The sequence below is a fragment of the Pteronotus mesoamericanus genome, unplaced genomic scaffold (genome assembly GCF_021234165.1).
Source record: "Pteronotus mesoamericanus isolate MK-2021 breed Mesoamerican mustached bat unplaced genomic scaffold, CSHL_Meso_final contig_90, whole genome shotgun sequence".
Lineage (NCBI taxonomy): Eukaryota > Metazoa > Chordata > Mammalia > Chiroptera > Mormoopidae > Pteronotus > Pteronotus mesoamericanus.
The window spans coordinates 39,576,738-39,589,312 of record NW_026555277.1 but is presented as its reverse complement, the minus strand read 5'-3'; the positions used below and the strand labels follow the sequence as shown (position 1 = coordinate 39,589,312).

The following is a 12,575-nucleotide window of genomic DNA, read 5'->3' as shown; positions in this document are numbered from 1 at the left end:
TTTCTGGTCATGAATGTAAGCGCTGTGTGACCTCTCTGTGCCTAAAACCTTTCCTTGTCATGGGAAAGAAGAAATTATTTCTCACCTGATAACTTGCTTAAGAGAATGATTTGTCAAAACAGAGTTAGTTTTGGTTTCGGCCTGGCTACAATCCTCGTGCATGTTTTTCACTAACGCAACCACGCTGCTCCCTGCACGACTTTCTCTCTTTGGTCCCTGCTTACAAATACTCATTAAGAGAAACTAGAGATGTTTCAATAAATACGAAATGTTTAAGAAAATCATTTAATTCTTATCCTAAAGCAGAGTTCTTCCATTCACCTCTATCCTGTTCTCCATCTGCCACAACTCACATTCTAGCTCAGTCCTCGAAAGCTGAAAAGTACTCACATAAAGTTGAAAGTGGACAAGATCTTAGAAAATATTTTATATTACTCCTATTTTACCAGAGAGAAAACTGAGGACCCAAAGGACAGGGTTCTTTCTTAAATCACAGCTCAACCAGATTCCATTTGAACTCATGTTTTTACATTTCTTAGTAGGTGAAATACACTTAAAATGTGCAGTGGGAGACACAATGATAAATAAACCAGAGTATTGCTTTTGAACGAATGAAAAACATAGAAAAGTATGTTAACAACGAAGCATACAAGGTAACATAAAGAGACACACTAACAAAATTAAAGTGCAGGATGGGTAATTCTTGTCAGTTGAGGGTGAAATTTTGTTGAAGAGGTTAAACAATAAAATGAATGTAACAATAGGATGTGTATGGCCCAGGTTTAGGCACTGAGTAATTTATAAAAGCATATCTGTTCTCTGTGATGCATATGCAGCTACAATACAACATATCATCCCACCTATAAGCAGATATAAAAATGTATAAATCTAAGGTCTTTGGCATCAATACTGTAGCCTTTATGCAGTAAAGTTCTCCTTGGATAGCAAGTATTTTAATATGTATAGATTTTTTAATTTATTCTCTTCACTGGTCAGAATTGAATTGATTGTAAACACATTTTTTCACTAGTTAAGCATGACTTACTTGTTCATGGCAGAAAGTAACCAACTTGGTTAATTTAGAAAGCTGCTATACTTTTATTTTATTCTTATTTTCTTATCTAGAAGAAACTGTTTTCTCCACCTGCAGTAAAACACTTAAATGTGCACAGCCAATAAATAAAATGTAGTCAATGATCAAGGCAAGTTCATGGGGTATCAGCAAACTCTATTCTTTCAATATTAGTCACTGATTATGATCACCAAGCTGTACTGAGTAAAGCTCATGAGAGAGCTTGGAGTGTTAGCGTTCCTGGGTTTGGCTGTCCAATGTACTGATAAAATCCATAAAAAGTTGTGTGAGAATTCAGAATTTAAGCAAAAATCCTCCGTGAACTGATGGGCAGCAGGGTGGGGGTGGCTGCATGATTAGAACTCAGGGCTAGTGGTGCAGATTTCAGTAGATCCTGAAGAGTTAGGACCTTGGAATTCATGAGATGAGTTGATTTCAATGAGAGGGGAAAAAAATATGAACAATACAAAGAACAGTAACAGCAGCTAATCATTTTTGAGCAAGCACTGTATGATAAACCCGTACTTACTCATAAATTACCAGATTATCCCAGGCGATATTTTTTATCAACATTTTTCAAATGATAGAACCAATGTTCGGAGACATTAGGCAAATTTTCTGGAGTCATACAAACCATAAATTGCAGGGATAGGACTGGGACTGTTGACTCATTTGTCCCCTTTGCCTGGAACGTTCCTGATTTTAGCTGTGAAACTCATCTATCTCAGGGACCAACTCAGTCCCAGGCAAACTGGAACAATGGGCCACATTAACTGGCACCCATAACTCCTAGGTTCCAAACCTCAAGCCTTTAATAGGTATGTTATACTTCTTCTACTGACAAGAAATGAACCAAAACACAGAGATGGAGCCTTAGGAAATGTTAATAACTTAAAAAACAGGAGAAGACTCTAAGGTACATATTTAAAGGATCATGTCTGTACTCTCTGTCCATTTTATCCCCAGTCCTTAGCACAGTGTTTAAGACAGAGTAGATGCTCAATAAATATATGCATAATTAGTTAATTATTGATGATTGGTTACTAGTGAATCAAGTAATTGGTGAATGAAGAAATAAGAGGATAAACAGGGCAATAGAAGGGTCAAGAAAAGAGTCATAGGCCAAAATAATCAATAACAATATTTGTTAAGTAAAGATTGCTGAAAACTAACGGTCATGAGAACCTTTGGGATATAGGCTTTGGAGAGGGTCACATGAAAGCTTACCTTTAGGAGAGGATAAGGAGGCATACAGGAAGGTAGCCATTAGCTGTAGACACTAGAAAGTAAGACTTGCATCCAGGAAGTAGATAAAGTAAGAGCGACCCCACGCAAAGTGTTTTCTTTTTCCTTTGCTTAAGAAAGAGTCTTTGCAATCAAAGGAAAGGAGAAAGACTCACTGGAGGGTAAGAGAAGTAACACTGAGCACTAAGAAGAACACCATAGGATGGGGTGTCTCACTGACCCCAGAAAGATTGGAGGGGTAGCAAAGACTGAAGAGCTAACGCTGGATGGGCATTAGAACTTCTTCCTAAGAGACACATAATAGCATCTCAAGCAGATAAAGCCATAGTTCACTAATCTTTCAGTCTTTATCTTTTCAGACCAAACCCCTCAGGTGTCAGTAGAGCAAGATGAGTTTGAGTCAGTCCCTGGCTATGCCGGTAAATCTCCTCTGATGTACCCTCTGTGTGTCAACACACTCTTAATAGTCTACACGCTAAAAGGCACATGATATTTCCATAAATGTGGCATGATTAGCACATGGGAAAGGATGGCTGTCATCCCTTTTGTTCTGACCTGAAACATACTATGCAGCTTGAAATTTCATTATCCTTGCACCTTATAAGCCCCATCAGACCTCAGATTTTTCTGCTTGTTTCTTTCACCTACTTTGCTGATGTGTATTTTTTTTCTGGAATTTTCTCTCTGCCACCATGAAGAAAGCGATGCAGCTTTAGCTATGGGAGAGGCATCTGTGCTCAATCTTGTTTATCGTTAATAAACCCCCAAGCTCTGTTCTCATCTCCAAGCTACCAATACCTGGTAATGATTTCTAAGTCAGAGCACTCACACTGGATATTCAAACCCCAGGTAAAATTTTGTTTCTGACACATCACCTGTTTTGAGTTTGAAAGTAAAATTAGATGTGTTATGAAAATAGTCAAGAAAAAGGAAAGGGGGCTGGGGTAAAAAGAGAGTTCTCTCCTTTGACATAACTACTGCCAAACCACTGGGGGGAAAAATGTTTCCCTTGATCTCTGAAATCAACCTGTAGACATTCCAGCTCCTGAGGCAGGGACCCTTACAGTTGTTATGCTATTAAAACTTCTGCAAAGCCATTTTTCTTGAAGGTTAGGAAAATTGTCTGGGGCTAGGTTGGGATTGGTTTACTTGCTGCTGATATAAATATCTCTGAGTTGTATTTTCTTATATACTCAGGTAACCTAAGAACCTCAAGTTAAAAAACAAAGCAGATTGACTAAGCACAATCAGCCATTCTTTAAAGCAAAATTGAGTACACTAATAGCATTCAGAAATTGTGAAATATCAATGCAAGTAAATTAGTTCTAATGTAAGCATAGCAATGGAATTTTATTGGGAAAAAATCTCATCTGAACATGGAGAATTTAAGTAATGAATTTACAAGGAGCAACACAAGGAAATCACAGAGAGCCATTACTTACAATAAGAAAAAAAATACACTTTAATGATTATAGATTTGAGTGTGGGGTATTTTGCCTGGTTTTTGTTTCATTGCCTCTTTGTCGTTGGCGGTCTGATGATGTGGGTAAGTATCATGGGTGAATGTCTTTGTGTTTGCTCAGCAGAGAACAACAGTTGCTCTATGTAAATAGGGTGCTTCCTCCCTTTGGATGCCTTGGGATATGTATAATAGATTAAGTTGGTTTTGTGCAGAGCAAACAGGTCTGTATTACCAAGAATATGAATAATGTCTGTTTCCATAATTGCTAACATCTGGCTTTCCATAAATCTGTTAAATTGCACGGAAGCAGAATTAGATTTCTGTGTCATAAGTAAAGCAATTACATGGAACTCTGTAGGCAATATGGTTCTATATTAAAGTGTGAAATCCTTTCATTCTGGAGTGACAACAGCAATTCAAGTTTTGCACCTTGTTTTTAGCGCACACATGAGATGTGTTCATCTTTATGCTTAGGTTTCTTAATTTATGAGAGGAAAACACTGCCAATATGTTTGCAACTTTGTGGTATAAAATAACCAAATGTTGAAAAAAACATATTATACCTGGGCATTAATCGCCAATTTAGACATTTTAGAGGAGACCATAAATTCAATATTCTTTTGTAGAAACCGTTGGCAGATCTGTTGAAATTACTCTTCCAGACAATTTCTTTAGTGACTTGTTAAATAGGCCTCCCTCTGCCCTTGTCTTCAAGTATTTGACAAGAAATTGGGGTGGGGAGGGAGGAGGGACAGTTGCCTTGCTATTTTAGTGTGGTTCCTATTTTGCTGTATTTATCATACTTTGAACCAGACCCAAGGACTTTTCCAGATGAAAATGAAACAATTAAATGTATTCCCTGAAGGAGAGGGTTGTGGTTATGTCTTAAGATTATTGAACAACCCAGAGAATAAGTTTTGGCAATGTAGGTGCTATAATAGTATCAGTCTATAAATGCTCTGAATTTAAGTAATGTAAATAACTACACTGAATGTCCTCGGTGTATTTATTTTATACTTGGCACTGAGAACAGAAAAACGAAAATATTTTGTCTCTGGATTTAATGAGCTCACTATTTATCTATGGAGATGGGTATATTAAACATGTAACTGGCCAGTGGCTCAGATAGTTGGAGCACCATCCCAAAATGTTGTGAGTCCGATTCCTGGTCAGGACACATACCTAGATTGCAGGTTCAATCCCTGGTTTGGGCATATACCAATCGATGTTTCTCTTTCACATTAATGTTTCTCTCTCTCTCTCTCTCTCTCTCTCTCTCTCTCTCTCTGATAAAAAAAAAGAAAAGAAAAATCAATAAACATATCCTTGGATGAGGACTTAATTTTTTTTTAAAAAAAACACGTAATTCTGAAGAGATGAATGCAAGGATGGCATTGCATATGAGGTACAGAGAAAGCAAAATGTCAGTATTGACTGTCTTGTAGAATGAGGGGTGGTGACATTTGATCCTAGTTTTGATGCACACATGAGAGTGAAGATAGCACAGGAAGGGAAGTGCTTACCTTTTCAATGAATTAAGTTATACTCTACCCCATTACATATATGCTGAGAAAAAGTAGACATGGGGTGGGGTGGAGAGTACTCACATACTAAGAAAAGGCATGTTCAAATCACAGACAGAGGAAACAACATGGCTTGTGTATCACCCATTGTCTTTCAGTGGAAAGGGGAAAAGACAGAAGGTAACAACTGAAGTGTAAGACTGGGGCTTGTATGATATGGTAGGAGTTTGAACCTTTTATTATAAGCACCAGAGAACCCCTGAGAGGGTGAGCCAAGGAGCGACATGGAGAGATTTACTTTTAGAGCAGCAGTCCCTTGTGGAAGGCGTCCAGAGCAGTGATTCTCATCTGGCTGAACAGAGCCCAGATGTCTGGATCCCACTTTACACCAATTAAGTCATTCTCTAGTGGTGATGAGCTGGCTACCAGTACTTTGTAAAGGTTCATCAAATGTTTTTTCCTGGACCCACAATTAAAACTTACTGAATTGGAGCGAGAAGTGGCTCCAGTCAGGGAGACGAGAAAGGAGGCTAATGCAATAGTCCCTGTGATAAGTATGAAGATCTGAGCTAACACAGAATTTGAGGAAGTCTGTATTTTATTTTTTTTGAGTATGTATGTGATGAGCTATCGGTCTAGCTATCAGTTTACTCTCTATATCTCCTAGACATATAAACTCAATTGTAAATGTGATGAGAGAAGCAAAAGACTGAGTGTTTTAATTGCTACTTTCAGCAAAAACTGGGGAGTGAGAATAATGCAAAAGTATCACTTCAGTGTTGTTACCTAAAAAGTATTCTGTATACCATCTACTGTCCTTACAATGAGAGTTCAGAAGAAGTGAATGGTTAAAATGAATTGGCATCATATTGGGAGATACTTAGTTGAGGAGGTGAGGCTTGAACTTTGTCTTAAATATTTACATTTATTAAATCAAGAAACAAATATTTACTGAGTCGTTGTTATGTTTTCTATACTTTTATTTTCAAATGGCCATTGATTAAGTGGGTACGGTTTTACACAAGAGATCAATGAGGGTCAGAGAGGCTGAATACTATGATCAAGGACATAGAGTGTGATGTAAAATGGCCTGTACCTAGTAAGCACTCAATTACCTGGGCGAGCTTGCTTTCTAATGTGGGCCATCTGACACCCACATTCAGCACTATTTATGTACAGTTAGGAAGATTCAGAGTAGAGAAAGAACAGTGAGGAGATGAGAGAGGTTTGAGGCAGGGGCACCGTATGGTAAAATGGGTTGGGAATGACATGGGCATGACCAGGGACAATGAGGAGGTCATCGAGGCCTGATTGTAATTGACCTGGAATCTAGGCATTTTAATTTGGGATTATTTCTAGTTTTCAAAGGAGGAAGTACTGTTCGTTAACTAAATGTCTTGACTGAGGCTACAACGGGTGAGACAAAGACAAAAAGTAAATCTGGGAATGAGTTAGCTTCTCGAAATATTACTGGAATTCCTTAACGTCTTTTACGTTGCACCACCGTGAAGCCAAGTTTTATACGAATACGGTGCACACGTTCAGACAGGAAGTATGGGCCATTTATCTCTCATGATTTTTAAGTCACCGGGGTTTCAAAATTCTAGCAAACTTTGATCATATCATTCTCAAAATTTTAACCACAAATCCTGAAGATGGTTCACCTAAGATCTTATCCTTAAAAATGAGCTGCAATGTCTAGAGGGTAAATAGTTGAAACTAGATAAAGCCACGGAGCATACTGAAAGATGGCACGGACCTTTAGACCTGGGGTTGGCCCACGACAGTGGAAGAATGCGGGTGCATCTGTCAGAAGCCGCGGGAGCCAGTTCTTGCTCTAACATGTACTAGCTGTATGACCGCTTAGCTGTCTGTGTACCTTAGTTTCTTCTTTTGTAAAATGAGAATAACTATTTTTGTCTTGCAATTCTCGGACATAATTCATGAGAGACAGCTTTGAAACAATAAATAAATATAAAGTAGTAGCAGTAAAATTGATATTATGCTTTTAAGCATTTTATTGCTTTGAACACTTTAAGGGGAAATGCCAATAACAGTTATATTCTCCTTAATTTAGTCCATAATGCTTAAGCAAGTGTTTGCAACCTTATACATATTTCACATGAAATTTAGGCTGTAGGATAAGTTAATTTACACTGTTCTTATTATGACTTACCAGTAGTTACCTGTATGTACTCCTGCTCCTCCTTATCACCTTCACGCAGAAAACGTCTTACATGCCATGGAACATTTATAACACCTAGTATGCAAATAACCTTGTGCAAAGCAAACTTTTGGTAAAAACTTATTGGAAACCATGTTGTCATCTGAAAGGTATTTGAAGGACATGATGATAGATTGATCAGTGGAATAGAATACTCAGACAAATGACCAATGTCCTCAAATAACATCAAAATTGCCATAAATAAGAAAAACCAAGTAAACTTTTCTTGAGTGCTCTCAGAACTATTACCAAGAAGTGGAAGCTACCAGTTAATATGTTTCATTTCAATTCAAGGAAGACATTTCTAAAAGAGTAATTCATTGATGGAATTGGCTGTCCTGTGAGGGAACAGATTGCCCGCTGGGACTGGACAGCTGTGTTTGGATTGTTGTTAAGGTCACTTGAGCTTAGAATGTCCAGGAGTGCTGATTGGATTTATGTTTCCTCTCCATACTTGGATATCAATGAAAAACAACAAAATATATGCCTTTCATCAACACCCATGCCATACACTACTGTAGCTCTGGGATGTATTCTTATGGGGTAAAAATGCTGCTGGCTACTAGGAGGGTGAGGCTTGATTAGAAAAGCTTCTCCCAAGGATTATTCCTTCTTTTTTCATCCTTGGCCCCAGAATCTGCAGGCTGTTTACCTGGCTCAGGACTGCCCTGGTTACCCACTCGCTCCTACTCAGTGGCTAATCTAGTCACACCTTTTCTAAAAGACTCAGATCTCCAAACGGTGTATGTACACCCTTAATGGATTAGCAGTGTTTATGGTCTCTGGGCGGTAGAGTTCTTGAGAATATTCTAAAGTTAATTTAGAGCTGCTACTAGATAGTTTAGTAACTGGAATTTAACAGAGGCGAGTTTGAATCTCAGACCTGCCACTCATTAGCTGTATGACAGTGGGCACAATCATTTAATAATTCTCTGAGCCTCAGCTCCATTATTTGCACAGTAGTGATAAGAACAGATCCTCCAACACAGAGCTGCCTTGCAGAGTAAAGGAGGTAATACATGTGAACAGCTTGGCACAGTACCTGGCTCAGGGTAAATGCTCAAAAATGTTAATTAATGCTGTTGTAAATGATTATTTCCTGATCATTGGCTAGATTCAAGAGCTCTGTGCTTTCTTTATTGCAGACATTGATGAATGTGCCTTACGGACACACACCTGTTGGAATGATTCTGCCTGTATCAACCTGGCAGGGGGCTTTGACTGCCTCTGTCCCTCTGGGCCCTCCTGCTCTGGGGACTGCCCCCATGATGGAGGACTGAAGCGCAATGGGCAGGTGTGGACCCTGAAAGGAGACAGGTGTTCTGTCTGTTCCTGCAAGGTAAGACTGGTGTAGTGCCGCTGAAATGGTGACTGTACTTTCTCTCCCTCCCCACCTCTTTCCCCCAGCTTGTTGACTCACTGGTATTCTGTAGTTCCTGAAAGGGCTTCTCCTGTCCTCATCCATGCTTCAGCTAATGATGGTGCTGAGTGGCAGGCATACCTGCTTCTAGTGAGAAGTGAGGTGTGGGTGTGGGAAGCGACTGCTAAGCACAGGCAGAGAAGCCAGTAAGTCCTCCCACTGAGAGGCTGCAGTGCCCTTAAAGTTGGTTGGGTGAGAGCTTAAATGATCCCTCATTCCACACTTATGCAGACTTGCTGATTAAAACTACTCTTTGCCTGAAATCATAACCTGTATGAACTTGCTCACTTTGGTGGTGACATCATCCAGAAAAGCAAGGCTCAGGGACTTGCATCCAGTGGTCAGAGACAGGCCAACCTCCCTATCATCAAATGACAATGATGATATGGAGGCCTTCTGGTAAATGATGTCTTTGTTGTTTTCAATGCCAGGCTATTCCTCACATTAAGTTGTTTGGAAGTGAGTTTAATGCTTATGGAATAAAATTCTGTCATTGACTGGTTTTGCTTTATGCTTTGCAAAATGAGCCTATCAAAGTGTTTGATTCCCTTGTGCTTTATTTCATCTTTTGTTGATCTTGCCTCTTCATTTTCCTTTGATAGTGCTTTGCTGTAGCTCTTACATTGTATTGTTATGTCTTTTCAGATGAGACTGTTTAATCTTGGGCTTTATGGGCCTGGGAAACAAGAAATTACTTGCTTAGTAGCCTCTTAGAGAACTGGTCTCCTGAGAAATTCAGAGGGCCTCCTAGAAACTGTTGAAATGAACCTTAAAAAGGTCCAACTCATTTACCTGCCATCTAGTCTGCCACATCTCCAACAGGCCTGGAGCACCGACTTAGGAGACCTGTATTAGACAGTCTTTATATCATGACCCCACAACACCCATTTTTTCCCTTATACATAAACCTAGTTCAACACATACAAACTTCAGTCCAATGCCCCCATTTTCAGACCACCTCGTATGTTCCATGAACCCTGTAATTTAAAAACAGCATCACGTTTAATATAGTTCAGCCAAGTTTCTAAGTGTTAGGGCAAGTATTGTATCCTAAATATCTTAAGATATCAATGTTTAAGCTAGGACTTGAATTCTACTTTCTTGCCCCAAATTTCATAGTTTTCTCTTCTTGCCACATGTCCTGTAACACTCTACAGGTGATATCTGTAGGTGAAATAGTTGGTTTATGTGAAAACAATTAAGCAATCAGTCCGTCCAGTTTGACTGAGCTCGAACTCTCAACAAAGTGCTATGTGAATGACTGTATGGGACATTCCCTCAGGAAGTCTTCAAGTTATTAAGTACAATATTTAACTATGTGGCACTGACTCAAAGGGAAAAAAGCTTTTAAAAGAAGGAAAACTCATTGTGAGTTAGAATAGTTGAGAAGGACTTATGGAAGAGGCTGGCAGGTCTCCGTTCATCAAGCAAAATGTGGATACTTTTCTGTACTAGTTATTTTCTAGAAAATACTGTTTTCCTAAACTTTGGAGAATGATCACAATCTGACCCCATATCCATTTTAGGCTTTCTGAATCCCTGGGCCCTGGAATAGGCAAAAAAATTTTAGTTGAGTCTTGGCTATGGTAAAAACAAAATTTCTTACTGTTTTTTTTTGGTTTGGTTTGGTTTTATTTAAGCCCATGATAAAGCATGGAACTTACCAATCATTGACATTTTCCCAGGGCTTCATTAATTAACTGTGCTAAACTATTCAAGCAGCCCAAGTTGACTTGTTCTACTTTCACTGGTAAAGTTTCTTTGAAGTCTTAAGAGAATTAGTGTCGCGGGGGGAATGCCACACGGGGCATTCCTGGATCTGAGGGTTACTGTCCAGGACCATCAGAGGAGGGAGCAGAGCTCTGAATCCCACAGAGCCCACCCAGGGGTTGTCACAGATGGGGAATAAACACGAGTCATCGCAAACACTTATTGGTTTGCCAGGAGAGGGGACATAGCTCTTTCCTCTATTGGAGAAGGCCCTGAACCCACGAACCCACATGTCCAAAGGCTTTTATTGAGAACCATATGCACAGGGGTATGGAAGCAAAGCTCATCAATGTCAAAAGGCTATATTTACAGAACACAAATATAGATTCATAGATAACAATTGAAGGAACACAAGATCTGCCCCAGGTCAGGGTCTATGAATAAGATAAATCCCCTTCCCAGTATGAGCCAGTTATCATAGCTTTTGAGGGAAGAACAAAGCATGCTTCGAGGAACTTACTTCTAGGCCTGATTGTTCCCAGGAACCGCCTGATCCAGTTAAGGACTGTACCTACCTTTAGTATTGTTACAAGCCTGAGCCAGGCAGGTGGGGCAGAGCCATCAAGAGATAAGGAGACTTCTGTCAGATAGAATGAGGACTCTGCCCTTGTCCCAGCCAACCCAAAGGGTGCGGGGCTTTTTGCCCTCTATCTGTGTCCCCCAAGTTCCTCTCCCACTGCCCGTACTGGACAATGTCTGTCTTAGATTGTCTTTCCTCAAGAGAGAACTTACTCATCATCAACAACCGACCATCACAGGGCCAAGCAGAATGATGTGAGGCAGGCAGGGGACAGGTTTGGTCTCCTCAGTGGCCTGTTTTCCCAAGGCCTTCTTGATTAGCTCCAGCCTTGGGTCCCTCTTGCCTGTTGGCGAGGCTATAGTCCCTGGAACCAGGTGGGGCATTTCCAAACACATTAGACTGAAGTTGCCACAGGTACTTTTAATCCTATTTTGTTCATGTAATGCACCTAGTATACCCTTATGAATAAAGTACTAGGCAGATTTCTTTGCAGACATATTTTTCGTCCAATTGTATTTATTAGTCATTAACAGCATATCTCCTAAGAGGTGGTAGAGGGTGAAGAAGGTCTTATTTTAGGAGCTGAATAAAGACCCCTAAATCACATTCTGTAAATAATCCCAAAAAGAATTTATGTGTGACCTTCCTTATTTCCATTATTTATAGGTGAAAGTGTTCTATTCTAATTTTTAAAAAATTTAATATATTTTAATTACAGGTCACATATTAGGCTCAAGTGTATAACATAGTTATTATTTAAATATTTATATACCTTATGAATTGGTGACGCTGATAAGCCTAAAATTCATCTGACACTATACAAAGCTATTACACTATTATCGACTGTGTTCCTTGTCCTGCACTTTAAATCTCTGTGATTATTTTTATAACTGGCAATTTGCATTTGTTAATCCCTTCTCCTTTTTCACCCATCTCCCAACTCCTCTCCTGAAAAACAACCTGTTTTGTTTTCTTGTTTATTTTGTTTCTTAGATTACATATATAAGTAAAATTATGTTATTTTTCTTTCTGTCTGACTTATTTCACTTAGATTAATACCCTCTAGGTCCATCCATGTTTTCACAAATGGCAGGATTTCATTCTTTTTTATGGCCAAGTAATAGTCCATTGTATATATGTACTACATCTTTTTTATCCAGTAATCTATTGATGGGTACTTTGGTTGCTTCCATGTCTTAGCTATTGTAAATAATGCTGCAAGGAATATAGGGGTGCATATATTTTCTTGAATTAGTGTTTTGGATTTCTTCAGATAAATACTCAGAAGTGTAATTGCTAGTTCATATGGTTCTCTTTTTAATTATTTGAGGAAACTCCA

At 39.1% G+C, this 12,575-nt stretch overlaps 1 protein-coding gene across 3 annotated transcripts in view; it reads left to right on the top strand.

Annotated features, from left to right (window-relative positions):
• The window catches only part of NELL1 (neural EGFL like 1), a 723,728-nt gene that overhangs the window by 684,897 nt on the left and 26,256 nt on the right, over window positions 1-12,575 (top strand). For all 3 annotated transcript variants that reach the window (XM_054585996.1, XM_054585995.1, XM_054585994.1), the window contains one exon: window positions 8,672-8,865. In XM_054585996.1, the coding sequence (XP_054441971.1) occupies window positions 8,672-8,865 (194 nt within the window). The remainder of the gene's footprint in view (window positions 1-8,671; window positions 8,866-12,575) is intronic.